Genomic DNA, 27,483 nt, shown 5'->3' on the forward strand with positions numbered 1-27,483 from the left:
AAGACCGGGGTCACGCTGCTCCAGAGCTCATCTGGGAAGTATTCGTGGTGGCGGAGGCCACCGAAGCCACCGCGGCTCCCCTCTCCTGCTCACTAGTCGCCGGATCCGGCCGCCGCCGCTCCGGGGATGGGCCCACCCTGTGCCACGAGGAAGAACGACGCCGTCTCCGGAATGGGGATCCCCGCGGCTCCTGTGACGGCTCTGTGTCCTCAATGCCCAAAAGATCCTTCGCCTCCCGCAGGGAATTGATCTGTCGCAACCGGTTCTCCCATCTAAAGATGATCCGGAAAGGATGCCCCCAGGAGTAGGATATGCCACGGTCCCGGAGAAAGGCGGTCACAGGACGGAAGTCCCTCCGTTTCTGCAAGGTTGTCGCTGCCAGGTCCTGGTAGAGCTGGGGGTGATGGCCCCTGAATTGCAGCGAGGCAGTGGATCTCGCTTTCCTCAATATCTTCTCCTTCAGCTGGAAGTCATGGACGCAGACGAGGATATCTGGCGGCGGACCCCCGCCTCTCCTGGGCAACCCCACTCTGTGCACCCTATCCATCTGGACGTCGCGCACCTCCTCGTCTTCTAGGAGCTGGAGAAACAGCGCCAGGACGTATCCACGCAGGTCTCCTGCTTCCCCGTCCCATGGCACCGCCTTGATGCGAATGTTATTTCTTCTGGAGCGGTTCTCCAAATCCTCCGCATGGGTTTGCAAATCCAGATTTTGCTCTGTAAGGCGTATGATATCCTGTTGGAGTTGGTGCACATCGTTCGCAATGCTAAGGTCATGGTCCTCCAACGTCGCCACTCTCTCCCCAATCCCATCCACGTCTCTCCGCACCTCCCTGAGATCCAAGGCCAGCTGGGTACGAAGCTCCGAGATGTCTTCTTTGATAGTCGCGAAGAGTTCCTTCATGAAGGCTTTAGTTGCCGGCGCCTCATCGTCCAATTGCCTGGAGGAACCGCTGGCACCGGGCGACGCCGGTTGTTGCGACGATTTGGGGGCTACGTCCTTCCCCGTCTTTCCCCCTCTACGCTGTGAGTTGGACATGGCCGTGTTCTGCTCCCACGCACTGCCACCTGGGCCCCGGACAACCGCAGCCAGGAGGCCAAGATGCGGGTCGGCGATGCACCGCACCGGGGCGGTCCGCTGAAGACACTATTCGCCCTCTTCGATACGAGAGCATCGACCAAAGCGCGGCTCTTCTCCCACTAAGCCACCTCCACGCAGTGACGCCGCAAGCATTCAGGGGACCCTCCGGCCCTAGGGAGGCCCACACCCTAAGGCTGGTGACCGGCGCGGGCTCCCACCACAGCTCGTGTCCTCACCAGTGCCCAGGACCGGGAAGGGCAGGTCCGGACGAACACCGTCAGAACCTCCAAGTTAGCGCCAGGCGTGCCGCCGCCAGTAGGGCCCACCCAGGTGGGCAGCAGTTCAAGTGTCCCGCTGTCCAGGACTGCGCTAGCAGGCCGCAAAGTTTCCACTCCCTCTGGAGCCAGTGTACAGCTGAAGGTCGTAGCAGCGCCGGCGGGGCTTCCCTCGGGGGGGGTGCACCACAGTCGCGACAGCAGGTCACTTCACAAGGTCCATCAGCAGGGCCACTGAAGAATGAAAGCCCCTCCACTACCACGGGCCAGCCACCCACGTTGCTCTGCACGCGCGTTTTGGCGACGCGTAGAAGACCATGCGCCGGCCCCCCAGCCACTCGCAGTCACTCGGCCCAAGTATGGAAGGCCCCAGCGTGGCGTGTGTCCCAGGGAGGTGCTGGGCTACGCTACTCCGCAGCTCCGCTTCCCTTCCCCCGCCGGTACGCTCACCAGTCCGCAGCTCACCGAGGGGGGGGGGATCCGCTCGCTCTGCCCCCGCCGGGCGCGTGTACAACGTCCGCTGTCGGCGGTTGCAGGGGCCGCCCTCAAGCTCGTCGCCGGCTCCTCAGACAACTCCCGCCGGCTCCAGTCCCGGCACGGTCCGCCAAGGCACCCTCAAGCGCCGAGCAGCAAGCGTCTCTCGGCTGGTGCGGTCCGCAGTCCGCCTCGCCCGCTCACCGCTCCACAGCCCACGCCGATGTCGCGTCAGGGCCCAGGACCGCTCCGCCTCCTCCGGCCTTCGGGTTACGCGAGGCCGCTGCTTCTTAGGCCTCAGTTCGGCTCCCTCCGAACAGCTCCTGCCGGTCACCCCTCACCGAGGCGACGACACCGGGACACGCCGCCAGCAAGCGGCAGCCTCCGCCAACCGAGCAGCACAGGTAGAACGCCTCAGGACCCCGCTATAAGCTGCTGTGCAGGATCGGCGTCGGAGAGGCTCGAGAAAGCGTCCTACTCCGACGCCATCTTGGCCACGCCCCAGATTTAATGTTTTTGATTACGGGGCTTGAACCCGCCTCTCTCCTCCATCTCTCCTCCATTGGCTGGCTTCCTAAACGGAGGCCAGCCATTGGAGGAGAGGGGCATCACTCCAATCAAGCCCCGTCTCTTTCGGATTCGGGGGCGTGTTTTTGGCGTTCTTTCCACCTGTGACGTCATCCGTCACTCAGAAGCCAAGAACACGCCCCCGAATCCGAAAATTTTCGGATGTTTGCGGCTGCCATGTTTTTCACTCTCATGCACTGCAAAGGGCGCCGAGGCCGCAAGACAGCACGCCAATTTTCAGGCAGGAGTAAGTCACTGCAGTTTCTGTATAAGGTCGTGAAGTGATTGAGGCGCTTGTAGGCCCTGTGCCGCTTCTGGCTGGTGAGTCAGCGTGCCAGACCTTTATGGTCTCTTTGTGAGGATGCTGGGCTGTGTGGGCAGGAGGGGGCAACCGAGCGCCCGCAGCCTCAAGTCTGTCCTGCCTCCCCCCCCCCCCTACTCCACACCTGGAGCGACCGGGCAGCCGCCTCCCTGTCCCGGCGGGGCCTTTGGGAGTCAGTGGAGCGAGTCAGGAGCAGTCTTAAGCGACCGCGTCCCGGAGGAGGTAAGATTTGAGGCGGGGGTGGGGGGAGCGTATTTCGTGTGGACCCATGCCTGGTGCTCTCACCTCCGTAGCAATGGTGCGCTGTGGGTCCTCTCAGATTCCCGGCTGCGTGTTCCGGGACAGGGCCTGCAACTCCGGCTTGCGTCCGCTTCGCATCGGGTTACGCCGGGTGACAGGAAGGCGGCTCAGGCGGCACGGATCTGCGACTTGGAGGTATTGCCAGTCACAGCTCATGCCGAGCCAGCCAAATGTGCCAGGTAGGAGGAAGTTCAGGCTGCATCTCTGGGGGAAATGGCTGTTGGGCTGCTGGAGACTGGCGGAGCTTCAATGCCAAATGGCCATTTTGTTCGGCCGCTTCGCCAAGCCCCATTTTATGACTTACTTGAAGCATGCCTTTCTTAAGTGTTGTGATGTAAATCGTATCATATTTGACTCTCTTGTTAGATCCCACCTCGTGCCACCAATTCTCTTTGGATAGTTTCATGTATTGCTTGTTGCAACAAGGCTCCCAAGACTCCATTATTTTTTGCATTTAACGGGCGAGTTCTTGGCAGTATTTGTAGCCTTACAGTGTCGCATGTAGGCCATGTTAAATGTGGCTGTTGTAATGTTTGTGATTTTACAATTGAGGCACGTAATATCAGTCATAATGGCACCACTGTTGAAATGAAATCCCTGACCAATTGTAATACCTGCAATGTTATCTATGCAATACTCTGCCCTTGTCCGAAAATGTATGTGGGCCAGACAGCTCAAAAAGCAAAGACTCATATCTGCTAACATAGGAGTCGCATCAGGTGCGGCACTCCTAATGCCCCACTGGTAGAGCATTTTTCAGAACTGAACCACACGGCAGATGACATCAAGTGGACAATCCTCAAAGTCGTCAGATTACCACAAAGAGGTGGCAACCTGGCCCAACTCCTGAATCGAGAAGAACTGAAGACCATAATCCAGTTCAACACCATCCAGACCGAATTAAATAGAAGTGAGGACTGGACAACCCTTCTATAGGAATCCAAAACTTTACAAGGTCCAAAAATGAGCAACACCCTGTTTTTTCATTCAACCGAAGGTCTAACATGGCTTGGTTGACCATACACAGCTACAAATAAGAATGTGCCGGACAAGGAAGGTCCTGTTTCTTGATGTTGGCATTGAAATGTTTAGTTATGTTGGCATTGAAATGTTTGAATGTATCATATTGTATCATGTCACTAGTCACTTTTGGAACAATTCACTGCGTTGTGTTTTTTAATTCACTTACTAACACGCTATAGTTTCATGGCTCTGTCGTGCCCCAAAGCACCTAAACCGAACGAGCCCCGCAACGTGCCATAGTCACTTGCGCCGTAAGCCTATCACTCCCCTTTTTAATAATCCAATTTTTACCCCTAAATATGAACCGGTTTTAAATATTTACCAATTCTAAGTGACCAGCTCTACGTACAACAGGGCTAAAACATCACCCAGCTCCTTCATTGTAAACCATTCCAATATGGCTGCCTAAGCGCCCTCTAGCCCCCCCAGTGCAAACCGCACGCAAGAGCGCGTTGTCATGTGACGTCGTCACATGACTACAGGAGACTAAACCATTATGGCTCCCACACACAGTAGGCTCCCTAGCCAGCGAGGACCCGAAAGCGAAGGCTCCTCGTGGCCAGCTCCTACTCAGACAATTGTCTTAAACCGGTAAGTCCATTGCCTGCAAGTGCGAGCTCCCCAGATATATACTTGACACCATCCAATACCTTCTTCCCTTGTTTTTCCCAGCGGATCGTGTTATACCTACCAACCGCATTTGAACCAGCAAAGCATTCAAGCCCGCGCTGTCAAGATTTTTCACACTGAAGAGACCGGAAATCCATATCCCCCTAAAGCCGTTGGTATAAATGAACCCTCCATTATCACCTTTTCCTAGTTCTAGATCATTCAATATTGCTAACCCCTCCCTCTCATTGTACTATCACCAGCGTCATCAGACGCAATTCCTCCAGGAGCACCATTGTTTGTGCCCCAGCCCTCACAGAACGCCTCGGGGCCCCATCTCTCCCCACTTAGAAGGTATGCTCTTACTCGTCAAAGGTATGCTCTCACTCGTCGAAAACCCTCGCACTGTTCACTCGTCGGGTAGTTGACGCTTCCACTAGTTCAACACGCTCACTGCCTCATTTTTCTACAATTGATGTCGACCCGACACAGCATGAAGAGCCCACACCGTTCGCTTCATTATGACTTTCACAGACGGTTACCTATCGAAGTCCACACGTGAGGGTCAGCAGGCTATGCTCACTATCTCGAATATCTGCTGCTGACCCGGCACGCCAGAAAGAGCGCCAATTGAACCACCATTGCCATACTTGGCAATCGGTCACGCTGGCTTACTCCTCACAACCACGGAGGCACCAGCTACTGCTCACCCACGTCTATCCCACCTCCCCGCCTTCATTGATTATGCACCGAACATCATTGTCGCTTCAATAAATTGCAACAATGGCACCTTATCACTGCGAATCCGAATGATGATAAACGTGGTTATGCTGACCTCTTGTAATTCACAACACATTGTGTTTCTGTTCTTTTCTCCTGTTTTTTTCCCCTAACAGGCGTATATATTAAATAACCAGGCAATTACAATGTTTAAGTCCTTAAGATGATCCCATTTTAATTTGAGCACGGGATCGAAACGTCGGCTCCTTTTAGTAGACATACTGTTGACCATTGTACACTGTTTGCTGTATGTGCTACTCTGGGAAATACTGTTCATATTTTTTCCAAACAGCACCCAGATTGCTCATTCCTTTTTGCCTGAAGAACCTTTTTCTTTCATTCTCTACTGTTATTTCCCTCCTCTCTACTCTTAACTCTCCAGTACGGTACAGGACTGTGCCTTACTGCAAGAATTGCTTGTTGCTAAATGTATTTAAACTCATATACTTGAATTGATTTATGATAAATTCCCTGTCCGGCTGGGCAAGGAAAATATATAGCAGCCTATTGTGGTCTGTATTATAATATTTTCTTACTTCAAATTGCTGAGGACCCTTGTTCTTCTTAATAACTGATACCCATGGTCCACAGCTACCGATCGGGCCCCCCTTGTTTACTTAAAAAACTTGAGCGCAATTGCTGGATTGCAGGGGTTTCTTTAACCTTCAAGCCTCGTTACACGAGGACGGCCGCCCTAGTGCCCTAGTACACACATCCCCTTACCCCCCTTTCTCTTCCGTCACAAGAGATGTCCGCTCATGCCCCGCTGTATACCGCCAATTATATTAAACACCTATGCTCTGGGCCCTCTCTATTATCTGACACCCCAGACGTTCCTACTGTGACCAACACTTCCCTGCCTGACCAACTAGAGAAACTTAAAAAGAAACAGGTCCGCCTACAGCTGATGGTTTTAATGCTAACGGACTACTTGAAGGCTGAAGTCATACCTGTTGGTCTACAAGTCCGCAATATTCCAGGTATCTTTACGGACAACCGTAAGTATATCTCCAACTTTAGCTATATTGGGACCACGTGTTCCAGGCACTGGCTCGCACTTGGCATAGACATAGCAACAGAAACACTTAAAACACTAGAAATAGAAATTACTGACATATTGAAACAAATTAACGAGTCCGATCCAACTACAGAGTGCAAAAAATTACTCGACCAAGTTGAAAAGACAGTGGCAGACTTTCACCGGATTGAACAAAATAAGAAATCAAATAAAATCGAGAAAGATATTAAGACATATAATACCGAAAACACCCACCCCTATCTACACAAGGATTTTTATACTAACAGGCCACATTTCAATCCGAATAGTAGACCTTGGGGCAGATACAATAAACGCCAGAATTTAGTCGGATTCTCTGACACTTCAGAGGATTCATCTGACAGTTCAGTCCCAGGTGAAGGAGGAAGTAACCCTCGGCGGGGGTGCCCGGTCCAATTTTTTATCCAGAGGCCAACCAAACACCCCCCAGAGAGGACGAGTAAAGAAACCACAATGATGGTTCAATGCTCCAGGCGAGCGCAAGACGAGGAACAATTTCTACCAGTGGTAGAGTATGATGCAAGAATTGACCCTTACTTGCCCGCCCCTCAAACCTCCCCACCTGAAATAATACCGATTTTCAACCTATCGAAGCACACATTACAGGACACAGAATTGGAACTTCTGAAAAAAGGCTTATCCTTTGTACCTACTGTGCGTCCCACTTCATGGAATTACAGACAGAACTATTAAGATTCTTCAGATTGATCCGGTTGAAAGCCTTCTTTCAACTACACCCTTCACCTTCTCTTACCTCAAACACACCCTTCCGTCCCCCGTCCGCATTCCTCCCCACTGCCAGTATGATCCCCTCTGAGATCATAACATTCGAAAAGCTAGTTCAAAAAGATCTGTGTGATTTAGAAAAGAAAAAATTGTACATTCCATACAATATCTCCCGTCCGGAAAAGGACGCTATAAGCACTTTGAAAAGCAATACATCGCTTATAATAAAGAGTGCCAGCAAAGGAGGTGGAATTGTACTCCAGGATATTGACTCATATAAAGGCGAAATCCCACGCCAACTTGGTAATACAGATCATTACCAAAGACTACCGTGCAATCCAACCAAAGATATCCAGGACATCATTCTAAAACTCACTTCGGACACATGTGCCGAGGGGTACTTGAGTAAAAAGGAATACATCTTCCTCAATGTAAAAAGTCTGCGCCTACCGGTTATATATACTCTCCCCAAGGTGCACAAAAACATTGATAAACCCCCAGGTAGACCAATTGTCTCAGCCTGCGGTTCAATTTTGGAACCATTAGGAGCATATGTCGACTTCTTCTTCATTAAATAATTTGTGCCATCCACAGCCTGCTATGTAAGGGATAGCATGGCGATGATTAATTTGGTGGAACACTTTCCCTTTGACCAAGCAGTTAACACACTCTGCACCATGGACGTAGAGTCGCTGTATACTAACATCCCTCAGACAGCGGCTCTACTTGTCATCCAAAAAACCCTTGACTCTCGCCCTCGACCACACAGGGTCCCTACCCTATTCATTCTTCAGTTGCTGGAACTATGCCTCTCCAGAAACTTCTTTACATTTGACAATGCATTTTACCAGCAAATAAAGGGTACTTCCATGGGAGCAATTTTCGCTCCCAATTTGGCTATTCTTTTCATGGATGCACTTGAGACCAGTTCCATCTTGGCGGATGGTAACCCCTTCCTACCAGGAATAGTACTATGGCGTCGCTACATAGACGACATTTTTTTTGATCTGGAAGCTCCATATTGCCACATTGAACCTGTTCCTCCTCTGGCTAAATAACTGTGCAGACCTGACTTTCACTCTAGCCCACGACAAAACACAAATTTGCTTCCTAGATCTAACTATCTTTCACAATGAAGGAGAGCTGTTGACATGCCTTTACAGGAAGCCCACAGAACGCAACACTCTCCTAAGCAACAACAGCAACCACCCTAGGGCCCTGAAAGATTCATTGCCATACTCTCAATTCTTGAGGATAAGGCGAAATTGCTCTTCAAAAACAGACTACTTTAGGAAAGCCAATATCCTTGCAAACAAACTGAAAAGCTGTGGCTATCCTAGACGGCTGGTCAAAACTGCATCCAAAAGGGCTTGGTATTGCCCACGCGAAGTTCTACTAACACCTAAAAAGCGTGACAAGACTGAGAGGATAGCCTGTGTAACCACCTTCTCCCCTGTCTCAAACAAAATCAGAAAAATCAATCCTAAGGCACTGGCCCACAATAAATGCAGGTCCAATTAACCTAGAAAGGCCTCTGTTCGCCTTCCACAAGAGTAAGAATCTGAAAGATCATTTGATTAGAGCAGCCCTACCAGCCCCCACTCCAAAAACAACGATTGAATCCAACTGGGGTCTACCACTGTTCGTAGGCCATGTGAAATGTGGATGTTGTAATGTTTGTGATTTTACAATTGAGGCACGTAATTGCAGTCATAATGGCACCACTGTTGAAATGAAATCCCTGACCAATTGTAATACCTGCAATGTTATCTATGCAATACTCTGCCCTTGTCCGAAAATGTATGTGGGCCAGACAACTCAAAAAGCAAAGACTCGTATCTGCCAACATAGGAGTCGCATCAGGTGCGGCACACCTAATGCCCCACTGGTAGAGCATTTTTCAGAACTGAACCACACGGCAGATGACATCAAGTGGACAATCCTCAAAGTCGTCAAATTACCACAAAGAGGTGGCAACCTGGCCCAACTCCTGAATCAAGAAGAACTGAAGACCATAATCCAGTTCAACATCATCCAGACCGGATTAAATAGAAGTGAGGACTGGACAACCCTTCTATAGGAATCCAAAACTTTACAAGGTCCAAAACTCTGCAAGGTCCAAAACTCTGCAACACCCTGTTTTTCCATTCAACCTAAGGTCTAACATGGCTTGGTTGACCATACACAGCTACAAATAAGAATGTGTCGGACAAGGAAGGTCCTGTTTCTTGATGTTGGCATTGAAATCTTTGAATGTATCATGTCACTAGTCACTTTTGGAACAATTCACTGCGCCGTTTTTTTTTTTGTTTGTTTTTTAATTCACTTACTAACACGCTATGGTTTCATGGCTCTGTCGTGCCCCAAAGCACCTAAACTGAACGAGCCCCCCAACGTGCCATAGTCACTTGCGCCGTAAGCCTATCACTCCCCTTTTTTAATAATCCAATTTTTACCCCTAAATATGAACCGGTTTTAAATATTTACCAATTCTAAGTGACCAGCCCTACGTACAACAGGGCTAAAACATCACCCAGCTCCTTCATTGTAAACCATTCCAATATGGCCGCCTAAGCGCCCTCTAGCCCCCCAGTGCAAACCACACGCAAGAGCGCGTTGTCATGTGACGTAGTCACATGACTACAGGAGACAAAACCATTATGGCTCCCACACACAGTAGGCTCCCTAACCAGCGAGGACCGGAAAGCGAAGTCTCATCGTGGCCAGCTCCTACTCAGAAAATTGTCTTAAACCTGGTAAGTCCATTGCCTGCAAGTGCGAGCTCCCCAGATGTATACTTGACACCATCCAATACCTTCTTCCCTTGTTTTTCCCAGCGGATCGTGTTCTACCGACCGCATTTGAACCAGCAAAGCATTCAAGCCCGCGATGTCAAGATTTTCCACACTGAAGAGACTGGAAATCCGTATCCCCCTAAAGCTGTTGGTATGAATTAACCCTCCATTATCACCTTTTCCTAGTTCTAGATCATTCAATATCGCTAACCCCTCCCTCTCATTGTAGTATCACCAGCGTCATCAGACGCAATTCCTCCAAGAGCACCATTGTTTGTGCCCCAGCCCTCACAGAACGCCTTGGGCCCCATCTCTCCCCGCTTAGAAGGTATGCTCTCACTCGTCGAAGGTATGCTCTCACTCGTCGAAGGTATGCTCTCACTCGTCGAAAACCCTCGCACTGTTCACTCGTCGGGTAGTTGATGCTTCCACTAGTTCAACACGCTCACTGCCTCATTTTTCTACAATTGATGTCGACCCGACACAGCATGAAGAGCCCACACCGTTCGCTTCATTATGACTTTCACAGACGGTTACCTATCGAAGTCCACACGCGACGGTCAGCAGGCTTTGCTCACTATCTCTAATATCTGCTGCCGACCCGGCACGCCAGAAAGAGCGCCAATTGAACCACCATTGCCATACTTCGCAATCGGTCACGCTGGCTTCCTCCTCACAACCACAGAGGCACCAGCTACTACTCGCCCACGTCTATCCCACCTCCCCGCCTTCATTGATTATGCACCGAACATCATTGTCACTTCAATAAATAGTAACAATGGCACCTCATCACTGCGAATCCGAATGATGATAAACGCGGTTATGCTGACCTCTTGTAATTCACAACACATTGTGTTTCTGTTCTTTTCTCCTGTTTTTTTCCCCTAACAGGCGTATATATTAAATAACCAGGCAATTACAATGTTCAAGTCCTTAAGATGATCCTATTTTAATTTGAGCACGGGATCGAAACGTCTACTCCTTGTAATAGACATACTGTTGACCATTGTACACTGTTTGCTTTATGTGCTACTCTGGGAAATACTGTTCATATTGATTCCAAACAGCACCCAGATTGCTCATTCCTTTTTGCCTAAAGAACCTTTTTCTTTCATTTTCTACTGTTATTTCCCTCCTCTCTACTCTTAACTCTCCAGTACGGTACAGGACTGTGCCTTACTGCAAGAATTGCTTGTTGCTAAATGTATTTAAACTCATATACTTGAATTGATTTATAATAAATTCCCTGTCCGGCTGGACAAGGAAAATATATAGCAGCCTATTGTGGTCTATATTATAATATTTTGTTACTTCAAATTGCTGAGGACCCTTGTTCTTCTTAATAGCACACACAACTCGCTGCCTTTCAACACTGGAAATATCATTGCTCATTACGTCATTCATTTCCCTCTGGATCTCTGGGTTACGCTCACTGTGGTTTTTTTTTTCTCTCAGTTGGATCTCTTTGTTTAGGAAATCTTTTTTTAGAACTCAGGTGTTTGCCCTCTGAAAGACTTACGCTTGTTTTCTCTCTTCGTCTGTCTTGTTCTCTCTTGCTCTGTATATCGAGTCTCTATCTAGAGGTGACTTAATCTCATGTCTATCTCTTGCTCTCTCTGTCTCTCATTCTCGCTGTCAGTTTCTTTTTGTCCATAACGATGTCTCTGCCCCCCTTGCACGTTCTGTCTCTCTCACTCTCACCCACTCTCACTCTCTATCTTTCTCTCTGTCCCACTCTATTTTTCAGCGTTTAAAAACGGCAGAAGTTGGATAAGAAGTGTTCTGTAAAAACACGTTTTTAGAAATCTGCTGTTTTGGCTTAGCTGCCAGTTAGCAATAATTTGCAGCTTTAAAAAGTAGCCTCTGTTGTAGACAAATGTTAGTCAGAATAATTTGTTGCCTTAATCTTGTTGCCACGCGCACCAGTAGCTACAGCAAACATCCCGTGAAAGGGGGAGGCAGAATTAGAGCAATGCAAATAAACCAGATTATTATATTTAAAACATGACTGAACTACAATGTTTACTTTGTTCCTTGGCACTGGTAGTAGTGTATACAGGCACCTGCTTGTATCTCGGTGACAAAACTGAGCAGGAAACTACGGACACGGATATCCAGGGCCTGTTCTGTGGAATCCCCAGGCGATGGTCCTTTGTCACCAGTGCTCAAAGGCTCTTTCTTGTCTTGTGTTTCATTTGACCGAATAAAAACGTTGTTGGCCTACAAGTCAATATACATGCTATCAGCAGAATCTCTGGCGGCGGGAATTTGTGAATTTAACCCAAATAGATCACAAATCATATATAACACTAGTCCAGTGTTAGCTAATTTAAAATTGGTATTGCCATTCATACACCAGCTCGAAAAGTAAGTGCTGCTGACTTTAATGCCCTTGTTTTCACGCCATTTGGGGACCACTGAACTCTAGCGCAATTGCACCTGTTACCCCATTTTTATAACTTCTTCCCTCATCGAAAACTTCTTCCCTGGGGAGTTGAGTGATCGCTGCTGAGGGAAACGCTATTGGCCAGAGGAGTTTGATTTCTGATAAGGCCGGGCCAACCTACTGAGTCTGTTTTTGTAGAAAAAGTGGGGCCCCTGCCTTAAAGGATGAACCCTAGCAAGGTAAAGTATTTTTTGGAAAATGGAGTGAGCACACCGAGTTATGTGTACTGGTAACTCATGAGTAAATTAGACATGTATGTTATAATAACTCATTTTCCACTCATAGAGATCTGATTGATGTTATTTATTCTTTATGCATCTTTGATATTTCTTCTTTGTAGTTATGTTTCTAGTTTTTCTTTTTTTCTTTTTTTCTCCTTATTTTATCTTTTTTATATATATATATATATATATACTTTCACTTTTTTAGTTTACAAAAGACATTTTTACATCCAGAACATTAGAATAGTTTCACATAAAATCTGTTTCATTTAAAACAACATCATCTCTGTTTGAAACTTAATATAAACGCAGAATTAGTTCCTTCAACGCGTTTCGGCGGTCGCCTTCCTCAGGAAATCTGCCTTGTTCTTTGCTATAATACCCGTGGCTTATTTATAAGGACGTCGTGGCTTCCAATAGATTTATTTTTTGCAATTGTACCGGATTTGACATGGAACCGGGCCTTTGTTTCTCAAGTGTAGGTTATCTTTGACTGTACTTGGGTATATATCCGTCTTGTGTCCAAAGTTCTTATAAATAAGCCACGGGTATTATAGCAAAGAACAAGGCAGATTTCCTGAGGAAGGCGACCGCCGAAACGCGTTGAAGGAACTAATTCTGCGTTTATATTAAGTTTCAAACAGAGATGATGTTGTTTTAAATGAAACAGATTTTATGTGAAACTATTCCAATGTTCTGGATGTAAAAATGTATTTTGTAAACTAAAAAAGTGAAAGTATATATATATAAAAAAAAGATAAAATAAGGAGAAAAAAAGAAAAACTAGAAACATAACTACAAAGAAGAAATATCAAAGATGCATAAAGAATAAATAACATCAATCAGATCTCTATGAGTGGAAAATGAGTTATTATAAAATACATGTCTAATTTACTCATGAGTTACGAGTACACATAACCCGGTGTGCTCACTCCATTTTCCAAAAAACAACCTCCTGAGTCTGTACACATGATAAGTAAATTGGGTGCCATAAAGCTATATACTACTAACATAAATTAATTACAGCACTTAGAAACGATATATGATAACGTGTTATTTTGAAATGGAGCCACTAGGGCTTCAAATCCCAGAATGCAATAATAGAATGTTTAAGCAGCGCACGCATGGTAATGGGAAAGGCTGCGAAGGAGCAGTGACAGTGGTGATGTTTCTCCGCATCAGAACATTTGTTGTGTGACTTTTAGACACTTGCCTCAGGCGTATATGGAGAGCAACTTGGAAAAATAGTTTAAATTAGTTTATTTGAGTAGGGCTCTGTGTGTGGGTGGGTGGCTCTGTGTGTGTGTGGGGGGGAGGGGAGGTGGCTCTCTGTGTGGGTGTCGGTGGCTTTCTGTATGGCTCTGTGCCCGCAAATAATCTCTAATGCTCACCTATTGCCATTGTAAATGACAATACTATTTATTTATGTTAAAAAAAAGTCATAAGCAATGCCAATAGCTCTACCTTTAATAATGCCGAGATCATTGCATTATAAATGCTTGTTTTTGATATGAAACCGAAACAGGAAAACTGGCCGTACGCCACTAGGCCACTGCTTATTTAAGACCAGCTTATCCGCGCTGGAGCTGGACGCGTGATTATGTTAGTGGCTGGGTCCATACATGAGAAACTGAGAAGAGCAATAAACTGCGCTCAAATGAAGAAGCAACTGTGTGATCATAGCAACGTAAGAATATACTGAATAAACAATGCACAGGTCAAAAGGAGATTCTGTAAACACTTGAGCAGATGTCTTTTAATGTTCAGCCTTAAAATTGGGCTCACAGCAGTAATTACGAAAGCAACTATGCAGTAAACTTTTCTGCCAAATTGTGATGACCTCTTCTCCAAACACAGTTGTTGGCAGGGTGATTTTTCTGGGGCCCTGCACATAATTTGGTTGAGAGATACAGAACTGACCAACAGCACAGAACGAAATACAAACGACCGTTTCTAGGAGAATGCATTTCAAAAGGAAGGAAGTTAGCTAAATAGCTGATGAATCATCGAGTGTTTGCACCAATCTAGCTTTAATACACTAAATTAAATCAATGCAGTTAATTTTGAGCAGCGAAGGTGAGATGTGGTAGAGTTGTTAATTTACCATCTGCGTAACCAGTTGGTGAAATTCTGGTCCACTTTTTAAAAGCAATGCATGTTTATGGTCAAATCCGTTTTATGTACCTGTGTGGTATTTGTGTAACCCAAACTGATCCGAAAAGTCAGAGGGATGCTGTACAGGTTCCAAGTCACTCGTACAGCCAGCCAGTGAGTGACAGGAGAGAGCTTGGTGATTGGATTGTTAATTCTTTATGATGTAGTGTTCTTGAAGAGATGTCTCCCGCATTTTCTTAAATTGAAGCAGCGTTGGGGTGGATCTTATGTATTCTGCAATACTATTTTGATTCTGTGTGAATAGATGCAAATGTCCTAGAGCCTTGATTTTTCTTCCTGTATGCTTCTTAGTCTGCTGCGTGATGATGTCCTTGCTGTGAGTGTGCAGAGAGCCTCTAGAGATAGTGAGCATGTTCGCAAGATAAGCAGGGCTGCTGGTAAGTTGGCAGTACGTTTCTTATGTGTGAGGTTGAAGTCCAAGGGGAATTGGTGTTCAGACTTGTCATGGTCTGTCTGGTTTGTACTATTAGTGTTGGTTCTTGGCAAATAAAAGGATTTCTGTCTTGGTTTGGTTTAGCTTCAGGCAGGTTCTGTACATCCAGGTATGGACGAGGTGCAAACAATTTTAGGCGTTGACTGTCGGAAGGAGAGGAGACTTTCAGGGAGAGTTGTGTATTATCAGCATATTAGTGACTCTTGATATTTTCTGTGAGTAAAGTCCCAAGGAGCTCCAAGTAGAGGTTGAAAATGAAAGGAAACAATATGGAACCTTGGGGGGCTAGGCAGGTGATAGCAAGGTTTTGGGACCTGGGGATGTCCATGTGGTTTCCTGGAAGCGAGGATCCACGTGACTACGGTGTTATGCAATTACACGTTGTGAGGCTTCTCCAAGCAGAGAACCTGTCCTGATCTCACATCTGGATGGGGTTAATCACGGTTCGTTGTCTCAGGTGACGCGTGCCGATCGTCATTTCAGAGAGAGAAAAAATGCCCTCGAAGCTGGGTAAGGGAACCTCTTGAGGCTGGCTCTGTATATACTATACCAAATTAAGGTATGGTGTGCAGAGTAAAGGTAGGCAGAGGTAAATGTAGATCATACCTTACTGTCTATTTGTGGAGGTGTGCACGAGCAGTAAGGCTTTATCCGAGAGTAAAGCGCTACTCGCACAGAGATTTCGCTGGAGCAGGTTCGAGGTGGGGACTGGCCGGTAGGGCTGGGGCCAAGTTAGTGGCTGTCCTCTTTTTAGTTCAGCATGGTTTCTTTGTCTTTCTTCTCTCCTTTTCTGAGGAGGCACACTTCAGGGTTGCCTCTAAATACTAAATGTAGGGGCGTTACAGGTAGGTACAGGTCGGGACCAATGGGTCCCCTCCTTGAAGTGGGTCCAACCCCTATTATGTTGCCCCCCTTCTGTGGGAGTTTATTATTTGCTCCCACCCGGACTACCCTTGAGAATGCTTTTTAAAAAAACTTGTCCATGTCGTATTTTGCTTTCCTACTTTATGTCCAATGATCTTAAGCACGCTCATCCCATCCACTCCAGCATATCTGCAGTGATGCTGGAACATGTTCAGCGTGTGGTACTGCCATCAGTGTTGCATCAAGTCAAAGTCAATATCCACTTAATTCGATTATTTAAAATCATAAAAGTATGCTATTCAATTGCATATTAAATGTTGCATCACTAAACCAGCCGGCCAGTCTGGGTGTGGGGGATATGGGGTGGCTGGTTGGGGTTTGTTTCACAGGTACTGAGGGCTACCCTTGGGGTATGGGACGGGTTGCATGAACCTTGCGGCTCTCAACCTCCATGTCGCCTCTGACCCCTTTTATAGGCCTCCTCCTGTAGCACTGCTGGAAAAGAAATGTTACTAAAAATAGCGCCTTACTGGTACTTACCCGAGTCAGAATTGCACGATGGAAACCTGGTGGGGATGACCTACGCTGACGCCAATGTGGACAACCTGGCACGCTCTCACCCATTCTCTGGCCGTGTCCGAAGATACAGGCCTACTGAGACTCAGTTATGCAAGACATCAACACCATTTACCACACAGATATACCCAGGTTTCCAAGATACACCCTACTAGGACTCCCCAGTTCTGTTAATACCCTCAAGTCATGCCGGGGAAGAGTGATCACTTTAGCGTTGGATGCTGCTAAGCAAGTGCTGTTGTCTCAGTGGAGAACAAAGGAGGTCCCAACTGAACTGGACTGGCTACATAAGATTTGGGAGGTAGTCGGCATGGAGAAGATGATGACAGGCCTTTCCCACACACTACCTAGATTCGATAAAACATGGGGCACCATCATCGAATTCCTGTCTTCGGAGTTTATGGAAATTACGTGCCTGAGATATCTCCGGGTACTCTGATTTCCTACTGCAAACTCCCACACAGATGACCACACCTACGAAGAATAGAAACCCCCCACAACATGGGCAGACGCCCACACTATTGAGACATAGACCACCTCCAAATTCCTTTAAGGACCTGTAAGGGTTCAAAGAACTTCGACTCCCCTTTTCTAACTCTATCGGGCATCTTAATCAAAACCCAGTCTCCCACAAAAATATCTACATGAACGGAATTCGTTTTCATGTCAAAATTGTTTTTCATTTGCATGCGCTTGTCATTTACTTTCTTGCGAATAGCACCCAGATCAATCTTCTTACCCCCAGATAAATCCCGAAGCCAAGAAGGAAACAAATTAGAATGAGAACCTCAGTTTCTTATTAAAGTAGGAGAGACGCCTGTTGTACAGTGTGGGGAAGTGTTATAATGCCACACTTTGTCCCTGATGAAATCGCTCACATTAAATTTGCATGCTAACGCAGTTTGTACGCCCTCCTTAATCACTTTATTTCCCCTTTCTACCAAACCATTAGACGACGGGGAATACAAAGCAACTTTCAGTTGTTTAATGTCCAAATCGCTAAGAAACTTCCTCATTTTATCCGAAATAAAATGTGTGCCATTATCAGTAACTATTACCCTAGGTGCACCTTCCACTTTAAAAACTCTTTTCAAGAATGAGATCGTAGAATCAGAATCGGGTGTTTTAACAAACTCATGATACATACATTTTGAATAATAGTCGACCAATAAAATAGCATACTTGCACTCCTGATCTAGAATCTAATACGGCCCAGAAAAATCAATACCAATTTTTTTCCCAAGCCGATTGTGGAAACACAGTTGGGCATAAAGGAACCTTCATAGTATGCCAATGTTTATCAGAGACTAGACACTCCGGACAAGAATCAATCAATTTCCTAACTTGCTCATCCAAAGAAGGAATACGCGGAACGACGCAATCTCTTCGGCAGTAGCGCACGCGGCATGACGATGGGACTTATCAAGGCTCCAACCGTTGTGAGGACACAATAATATATTACATGTGGATGGAACCAGATTAACCACATGCGTCTCTAAGAAAACGAAAGGCTTGGAGGTATAATGCCAACCTGTTTTTAGACTGCTTTTAGAACACATGCTGCTCAATTGAAAAGTTTCTTGCCTTGAAAAAGCCTGCGTAGGGCGAAACGCGCGTCAGCTGTGACAAGAGAAAGAACTAATAAAGAAAATTGTGGATTATCGGATACTGTGCGTTTCTATTGTGGACTGAAAGAATAGTGGTTGTACGGCAACACGAGACTTTTGGATTAACAAGGCAGATTGCCTATTGGATAATAGAGACTAAACAAGGATGTGCACTGATGTGTTTGTGATAAAATAACCAATCATGTTGATGTTTTTTCCCCAAAGGCCTTAGGGTTTACGTCCGATTGCAACAGGTCAACCTTCCTTTTTCCATAAATCATAAAAAGTAGAATCTCTTAAAGTAGTGAATGGGGAACAGGAGTCTGCCATTACCTGTAAGGGAATACCGTCAATTATTGCAGAACATAATGGACCTTTTATGTCATTAATTTCACCATTACAATCTAAGGTGACGACTGTTGTTGAAGGCATTGCTACAATAATCAATATCAGAATCGACACAATTTACCGTAGGCGTTTTCCTTACATTCCTACAAACCCCTTGGAAATGTCCCACTTTTTAGGTCTCGGCGTCAACGCGCGGAAGCGCGTCTCCGCCGAGATCTTTTGTCAGCGACTATCATTCCCAGGAGACAGTCCTGGCCACGCACATCCTTCCAGGCGATTTGTAACTGGAACGCGCGCTGTGGCCAGGCGCTGTCTCCTGGGAAGCGCAAGCACCACACACGCATGCGCATACACACACACGCGCCCATGCACGCACGCACATACATACATACAGAGACACCACCCCTGACTCATACACACACGCGCGCACACACACAAGTGCACCGAGGCCCCCCCTCCCCCTGCACCGAGGCCCCCCCGCCGTCACCGTCGCACACATACATACACACACACACACACACGAGCATACACACACGTGCACCTACCTTACCTCAGCACGCGGCGCCCAACCTCCTGCTGGCGCGGCCCCGGGGCTCTACACCGCTCACAGGAGCCCCGGGCCGCGAGACGCTACGACTCCGCCTGCCTCCTCTTCCGGTGTGAACGTGGCCCCGCCCCCGTCACAGGCGACCGTGCCTGACTTCCGGGGCGGCCGCGCAAGAAAACTGCAAACAGGTTGGGCTTAAGCAAGGCTTTCACTTATCTGCCCCCACACCAAAAAAAAAATTTAAACATTGCAGCCACAATAATTTATTTTAGACATTTACTAACTATATTAATTCATGGAAAACGTATGGCCTATTGGGAATTTCTCTTTAAAAACTTATCGGGATTTTTTTTCTTTAAAACCCTTGAGCATTTTGCGTCACATTAAAATGCGTTAAGGTATTTCTCCAGCACATTTAATGCTTTTGTCCATGTGAAACAAGGGCTTCTGTGTTTTCCCACGTTCTGCACCACGTGTGCCAGTTAGTTTAGGGGTGAATTTAAAACGGCGTTGAGCGTGGGAAAGGCATGGCGAATATTCACATAGCCGTGACCCTTTGTGGCGTGTCCAACACAAGCCCAGGAGAGCGGGATGCAGGCTGCATTTTAACGCTGTCCACTTAAGGCACATACAACCAACCTGTTGTGCGAGTGGCCTTTTATGTTTAAAGTTTGGACTAGATCCGCCCCCGGGCCTGCTGTGCTCGACACCCCACCCATAGTGCCTCAGGACCTCTGCACACTTCAATTTATACTTATTTTAGCGTTTTGCAATCATGCTGAAGTCGAACTCATAGCTACAATGGAAGCATTTGGCCCGACGAAAAAGTACGTCTGCTCTGTGCAGTTTGTATGCAACATGCGCAGTTAATTGAGGGGGTGGGTGGGGGGCGAGGGGAACGGTGGATAAGTGGTGAGTGCAGAGTGGTGAGTGCAGAGTGGTGAGTGCAGAGTGGTGAGTGCAGAGTGGTGAGTGCAGAGTGGTGAGTGCAGAGTGGTGAGTGCAGAGTGGTGAGTGCAGAGTGGTGAGTGCAGAGTGCAGAGTGCAGAGTGCACAGAGTGCAGAGTGCGCAGAGTGGTGGGTGCGCAGAGTGGTGGGTGCGCAGAGTGGTGGGTGCGCAGAGTGGTGGGTGCGCAGAGTGGTGGGTGCGCAGAGTGGTGGGTGCGCAGAGTGGTGGGTGCGCAGAGTGGTGGGTGCGCAGAGTGGTGAGTGCGCAGAGTGGTGAGTGCGCAGAGTGGTGAGTGCGCAGAGCAAGTGTGCTGTTGAGTGCAGAGTGCTGTGTATTGGCAATGTTAATGACAATGCCCATTTATTTTTGATTTAAAGAAAAAAAATGTCATGAGCAATGCCAATAGCTCTACCTTTAATGATGCCGAGACCATTGCATTGCAAATGCTTGTTTACTAATGAGACAACGCCTGTTGATGGCAGGACACCCTTGAAAGTTCCCAATGTGGTTCTTGGACCCGCATCTATAACAAAAAGTAGATAGTTTCTTTTGAACAAATTTCACATTCTTATTTTTAACATTTACAGAGCAAATGGAACTGTCTTGGCATGCATCAACAACATTAACTGAGTTAGTTCCACTTTTTGAAGCATCAGCCATCACCTTACTCGTAAGTGTAGAACGTTCAATGCTTAAGGAAAGGTCAATCACTTCGTCCAAGGAAGGATTTTTACAACCTAAAATCCTTTCTTTGATCTTACGTGGAGAACAACTAAAAACAAATTTATCCCTGATATAGTTGTCGCATAAGGGACCAAAGTCACATGTAGTTGCTAAAACTCTAACAGCGGAAATGTTCTCTTCGACCTTTTCATCCTCTCTGTGCTTCCTTGCATAAAAATTATGCCTCTCCAACATAATGTTCGGCTCTTCTATGAATTGTTTCCTCAAACGAGCCTCTGCCTCAAGATAAACATTCCACTGACGGTCACCGCCTTGAGATGCCGGTGAAGGAATAGATCGAACACTTTTAAAAATTCTTTGTGCAGCTTGACCAAGGCAACCAAAAAGGATTGCAAATTTACGCTCAGGAGAGTAAGCCAGAGCATCTATAGCAACAAGGTGATTCTCAAATAAAGCAAACCACTCCTTCCAAATTATTTCGGGACTCCCAGGTTTACTTAAGAAAAGAGGGGGTTGTGTGATTTGCTGAATTTGTAAATTAGCCATAATGTAATAAATGGCACAAGACCCTCAGTGAAAATAAAACTATGTGGAATAATCAAATGAAATAACTAAATAAAGGAAAATCACCTTGTAAGTATGCTGATGTGGCAATAAAACAACAATACCAATTTTAATTTAAAACTTGCAATGAACTGTGTGTTGAAAATAGTCTTAGAACCAATTAAATTTGAGTGTGCATGTTGCTGAAATGACACGCAGAGGACAATCTGATGAGCTGATACATAAGCAACTTAAATGCCGCCACAAAAGCGTGCGAGTCGCTGTAGGAACGCGCTGATATAAATAAACATTTCGAGGCTACTGAGAGCGTGTGCGTCGCTGTGGCAACACGCTGGTGCAAATAATACCCTCGAAGCTCCTGAAAGCGTGCGCGTCGCTGTGGCAATGCGCTGATGCAATAAATAATTACGAAGCTTTTTAAAGCGTGCGCATCGCTGTGGCAACGCGCTGGTGTCAAAACCAATTTGACATCTCAATCATCACTCAACAAATGTTCTGTGATATGCCGGTCAAAGTTCTCCAACCAATGGGAACAGCAGAACAAGTGATCCTATCAAGAAGGTCACGAGCAAAAACAGTCACATGCAGTAGGATAGCCAATCGTAATAGGATAACAGTCATACATAAATTTAATGGCCAATCCTCACGAATGTGTGTTTAAAAATTGAGCAATCGCGCTTTAGGATTAAAATTATTCGACGTACCTCATTCAGTAGGTGAATACGTACTGAAAGTCCTACCCGGATGTTCTCCAAATTGGAATCAAAGGGAGAAAGAGAGACAGGTACGTCCTTCTTTAGCGATGATAATCCGATGATAAATTCATGCGTGGGTATGGGTGGAGCCAGATCCCAGTTGTCGCCAAATGTAGAAGAACTGAATCCACAAACTTCGTGAATCATTTAAGTAGTTTATTTCCAGCGGTGAACTCCACCCGATGCTTGTACTAGTTGCTGGAAAGTTTATTTTTGCACATGTTCATTTGTTTTTCCCTACGAGAGGAGAAGTGATGTGCTATCCTGCATGCTGTTTTTTCTCATGCTGTGCTTTCTGGCATTCTGTACTCTAAGCTGTGCTAATTCTCCCTTAGCTTTTGCTGCATTTGAATTTTCATCTATCTTGCCTTCTGTACTTTAAGCTTTGCAAATTCTCCCTTAGCTTTTGCTGCATTTGAATTTTCATCTATATCTTTTGATGTATAATGCACTATGTACCTTGTTCATCAATTATCTTGGTTTTGCTGCATTATTGCAATCACTATTGTTTGTTGTCTCTAAGGGAAGAGGATGTGTTGTGATCTAATTTATCTTAATACATTCTCTCAGACAGCTGCTCAGCAAGGATGAATGAGTTGTGTGTGTAGAATGTTAGAATGCCAGATGACAGTGTGATTGGAATGTGCGAGAGTGCTTGCTTGTGGGGGAGAATGACAGTTGGAGAGAGTGGGCTGAGCAGCGGTCTTCTAGCTCCTGGTGGGATTCCCTTTACCAACTAAGCTATACTATTGAGCCCTACTATGGACTTTCCTGGACCTAACTTGGACATCAAATAAACCTCTACATGATAAGACCTCTTGGCTACACCTTGTCATTTTATCCAGATTACTTACAACAGTCTGCTCAATGGTAAACCCGAACTGTGACTGACCACAATGTTAGAGACTTCCATCGAACAGCCACAACGTGCACGGGTGATACATTTCAAACAATCGCACAGTAAATCATTAAGAATAAGATCGCGTGCCCATCGCACGACGCACTGTGCGATGTGCACAAGTTTCCTACCACTACACTCACCAACAATTTGACTTAAACAACATAGCCCCCGCTAATGATCACACCTAACTAGTATTAATGTAACTTATCACAAAGAAACGAGTAAATGCAGCGTTCTTTCTTGAGCACATGCATAATTACAATAACCAATCATTTAACCACCAACCTGGGAATCCGGAGTAGTCTGCTATCCAGCGTAAAGTTCTTCTATGCCTCATCGGGGGTAGTAAGAGCTATATAAATACAGATAAAATACAATTACTTGGTTTGATCCTATTAATATCTTTGTTTCCATCACACTTCAGAATTAAAACAAAATGTGCTCCATTTGTGCTTTCTAACTGCTGGTATATTTTGAAATATGTATTCACTTAATTTACAAGCATTTAAATGTTTCGTGTTAGAAAACAAGGACGTTCTACAGCCTTTACTTTCATGCATATTGTACCCCAGTAAGATTGTCAGTATTTTACTTAACAAAATCCTCACTTGCAGTCAAATAAAAGTAAACACCAATCCCCAAGGTAAAAGAGTAAGCAGCATATTTTCAGATAAAATATTGTGACTTTTGAGCTCTGTTTTTGAAAGCACAGCTAGAAAAACAGAATTTGCAGGCATCTTTATTGCTTGTTTACCTTCTGAACTCAAGCACTGTTATTTTGAGGGTGTTGCAGAACCTACTGCACACCTACTTCCAGCACCTATGCCTTTACAGCTTGTAGAGGCCTGTTATATGCATATTATACACTTTGTTCTCTCGTGCTTGCAAGCACAAGAGATCTCTGCTATAATTCTGGAATCCAGACCTTCAGTTTCGAGGATTCCTCGAACGTCACTTTGGACGTTGGCTTCCTCACGACTGGATGGCGCTGGTTGTGGGTGTTTGTATCGGAGATAACTTCCAGAAATAAATCCCTGCTTGAACCTACGCTTGACTTTGGCTCCTATCTTCAACATATTTGGCGACGAGGGTGGGATTTTTGAGAGACTATGTTTTAGAATAATTTTGCTTTACTTTACTAATTCTTTTGTTTGCTCATTGCTATTGCTTATGTTTTCTTTTGTATGTTTTCATTGTTTCCCTTCTTAGTGGGGAAGATGTTATATGCATATTATACACTTTGTTCTCTCGTGCTTGCAAGCACGAGAGATCTCTGCTATAATTGTGGAATCCAGACCTTCAGTTGCGAGGATTCCTCGAACGTCACTTTGGACATTGGCTTCCTCACGACTGGATGGCGCTGGTTGTGGGTGTTTGTATCGGAGATAACTTCCAGAAATAAATCCCTGCTTGAACCTACGCTTGACTTTGGCTCCTATCTTCAACAAGGCCCCTCAATTTCTCCAACTTTAGCTGGTATTAGTTCATCTTGCATGTTTTATTTATTGTAATTGTCACACATCTAGTTCATATTGTCTGTCTATTCAGGAATGATTTTACGCAGAATACATTCTGATACGTACTTGTTCAACATTTATAGCCATGACCTGATTCTTCTTTCTCTTCCATAAGCCGCTCCAGCTCTTCTTCCAGTTCCAGCTCTGGCTCCAGTTCTGGCTCAAGTAGCGGCTCCAGCTCTTCCTCTGCCTCAAGCAGATCTGGCAGCTCAAGCTCCTCTCGCTCTTCCAGTTCCAGTAGCTCATCAGCGTCTCCAAGTCCATCTCGGCGACGGCATGACAACAGAAGGCGTTCCCGTTCTAAGTAAGTAATGATGGGTGAGGTAATAATGGTCGGGCAGAAGTAATGTCATGTTGAGTACATTTGTGTAGTGGAGCGCCATCATTTGTGTTGTTTCAAATCACTTTTGAAATCTTGGTGCACTTACAGTCCTCAGATTGTTGTGAACTGGACTCAGTGGTTTAGTGATGGTGTATTGGTGTGTTTTTTGTGTGCTTTGTTTGTTTAAATCATTTTGAATAGCTGTGGGTAATCTTGGAGCATATTAGTGAACCCTATTACATTTACAAATGTCACCTGGATAGATTTAAGTACATTTCTGTAGACAAGATGATATGTATATTGGTGGTGGGATTCAGTTTGTCAGGTTAACTGCAATAGTATTGTTGAGGTGGCATGCACTAAGCCAACTAGAAAACTTTGAGACGTTGTGCAGCTGATGAGAACAGGGGCCTTCTCCTAAGAATACTGTTGCTGTGATGCAGGTGTTCGGTTTATGAAGATCTACTAGATGAAGGGTTGTCCTGTGGGTGAGTTTTCTATAATCCCAGCGTGATGTGGCACTGTGCTCCTCCAGGTTGTCTGGGAATTGGTTTGCTGTTGGGACACACAAACTATGCTGGTGTTCTCCAAAGCATGGGAGTTTGTGGAGTAATTCACATTGTTGTCAGTGTTGCACCTTCTGTATGGTGAGGGACACACACCAAGCATCCAGCATTTGCGACAACAGTTTTTTGACTGGCTGGCTACCTAAGGTGTGCTTTGTAATGTCGTCTTTCACCTCAGTTGCAGTACCCCAATATAGGCCGTCCCATATGGAATAGTTGGCCTGGTGTTCAGCAATTTCTCCTCGGGGAGAAAATGGTTATTCAAGAAGGATGATCACACTGCATTTGCTCCTTTCACACAGATCGAAGCAACCCAAGAGAGATGAAAAGGAACGGAAAAGGCGTAGTCCAAGCCCTCGACCAACTAAAGTATACATCGGGAGATTGACTAGAAATGTGACAAAGGTATGAAAGATTCTTGATGCCCTCTATGTCCTTTCTTTCTTCAGTCTTTTTCTTTTTTTTAATATAAATATTTGTATTATTTTCTAAAACAATAAAAGCATAACAAGATTCAGTTACAGTCATACAGTATCTTACGTTCTTCAGTCTTGAATCTATGAACATTTATCCCCTCTTGGTCTTTCATATTTTCACACATGTTGCACTGCCCTTAAAGCAAGCTTTTGTAGCAGCTGTGTTGGGACATTCTGGCAAGACTCCATGTACAGAGAGTATTTGTGACAACCCTGTAGCTTTCCCCAAAATGTTTGTCTCCATGTACATAGTTGGACCAAAGAAACCACAGTATTAGATTTTTGCTTTTTTGACATTGGAACCTGCTGAAGCAAAATGGCAAAATATTAAAGTGGGAGGAGCAAAAAAGGAGTATATCCCACACACGGCAACTACACTGTATCTCATCTACAGTTCCACTGTTGTTAGTAACGGGCCTCCTATGCTACATTCTTCTGGTGCCATGTCTTAGGAACATAGATGAGTGAACAGTTTTCTCTGGTTTAGCTAGCTATCTTTCTAAACATGTGCTTCACCCCTTCACCCCTATACTACAAACAGACCTTTGTGAGGTCCTAAGTGTCTACTACCTGTTTGATCGATAAGCACCACTTTCCGCCCACCAAAACATTAGAGGAACCACGGACCTGCTAAAGAGTGTTAAGACCCTCACAAAACTTTCCTATCCTACACTGCCATGGCATGACAAGTGAGATTCTCTCTGGCATTCTACCATAATACAGATTATCGCATTTTCCTCACTCCCCCTTTCCTGAAACACCTTACCAATTTCAGATCTTTGCAATTGACCTGATCTGCATTAGCCTATTAGGGGTCCCATGGGTTGCACTCATTCCACACAGACCAGTTATCCAAGTTGTTGCTGTGGCATATGAGTGTGATTGGAGTGGACTTCTGGAGTTCTGCAGAGAACAGGAAATCTTGCTGCATTTAAACACTTTTTTTTTTCAGAACATTTTATTTTGGTGTTGATAAATTGCATAACAAGCACAGCACCCCGAGAACCGGAGGAGCTGTGAGCATCAGAATAGTAATAACAGTAAAGCAATGCAATCAACATTTCAGGAGGAAAAGATGCAACTAAGGCCCCCCCCCCCCTTGCACAGCGTTGAAAAACATATTTCAAATACAGACACAGTAAGAAGCGTACAGTGTGTATGGCTCATGGCCCGGGCCCATCATCCAGGTGTCCCTCCACAGGCTGAGCAGGCGGTGGCGGTTCCAGCCACAGTCCACGATAATCTGCCCATCGCTTCCAAATTTTATAATGTTTCCGGGGGCAGCCCCTGGCCACGAAAATCGGGCGTTCCAATCCCATGTAAAAGTCTAATCCCCTTTTCCACACTCCCACCAGAGGGGCTCTAGGGTCCTTCCAGGCACGGGCAATGTCTCTCTTGGCCACAATTAGGCCCAACAAAAGCAAATGTCGTTTATAGATGTTCCCACCAACCTGTTCCATGACATGGAGGAGACCCAACTGTGGCGAACACGGGAGCTCCCAGCCCAGCACCTCAGACAGGCA

General features: G+C 45.8%; 1 protein-coding gene across 1 annotated transcript in view; it reads left to right on the forward strand.

Annotated features, from left to right (window-relative positions):
* The window catches only part of RNPS1 (RNA binding protein with serine rich domain 1), a 170,817-nt gene that overhangs the window by 66,553 nt on the left and 76,781 nt on the right, over positions 1-27,483 (forward strand). Inside the window, exons 3-4 of the mRNA XM_086941298.1 lie at positions 24,712-24,900; positions 25,787-25,889. Of these exons, the coding sequence (XP_086797424.1) occupies positions 24,712-24,900; positions 25,787-25,889 (292 nt within the window). The remainder of the gene's footprint in view (positions 1-24,711; positions 24,901-25,786; positions 25,890-27,483) is intronic.

The sequence above is a fragment of the Lissotriton vulgaris genome, chromosome 10, assembly GCF_964263255.1.
Source record: "Lissotriton vulgaris chromosome 10, aLisVul1.2, whole genome shotgun sequence".
Taxonomy (NCBI): Eukaryota; Metazoa; Chordata; class Amphibia; order Caudata; family Salamandridae; genus Lissotriton; species Lissotriton vulgaris.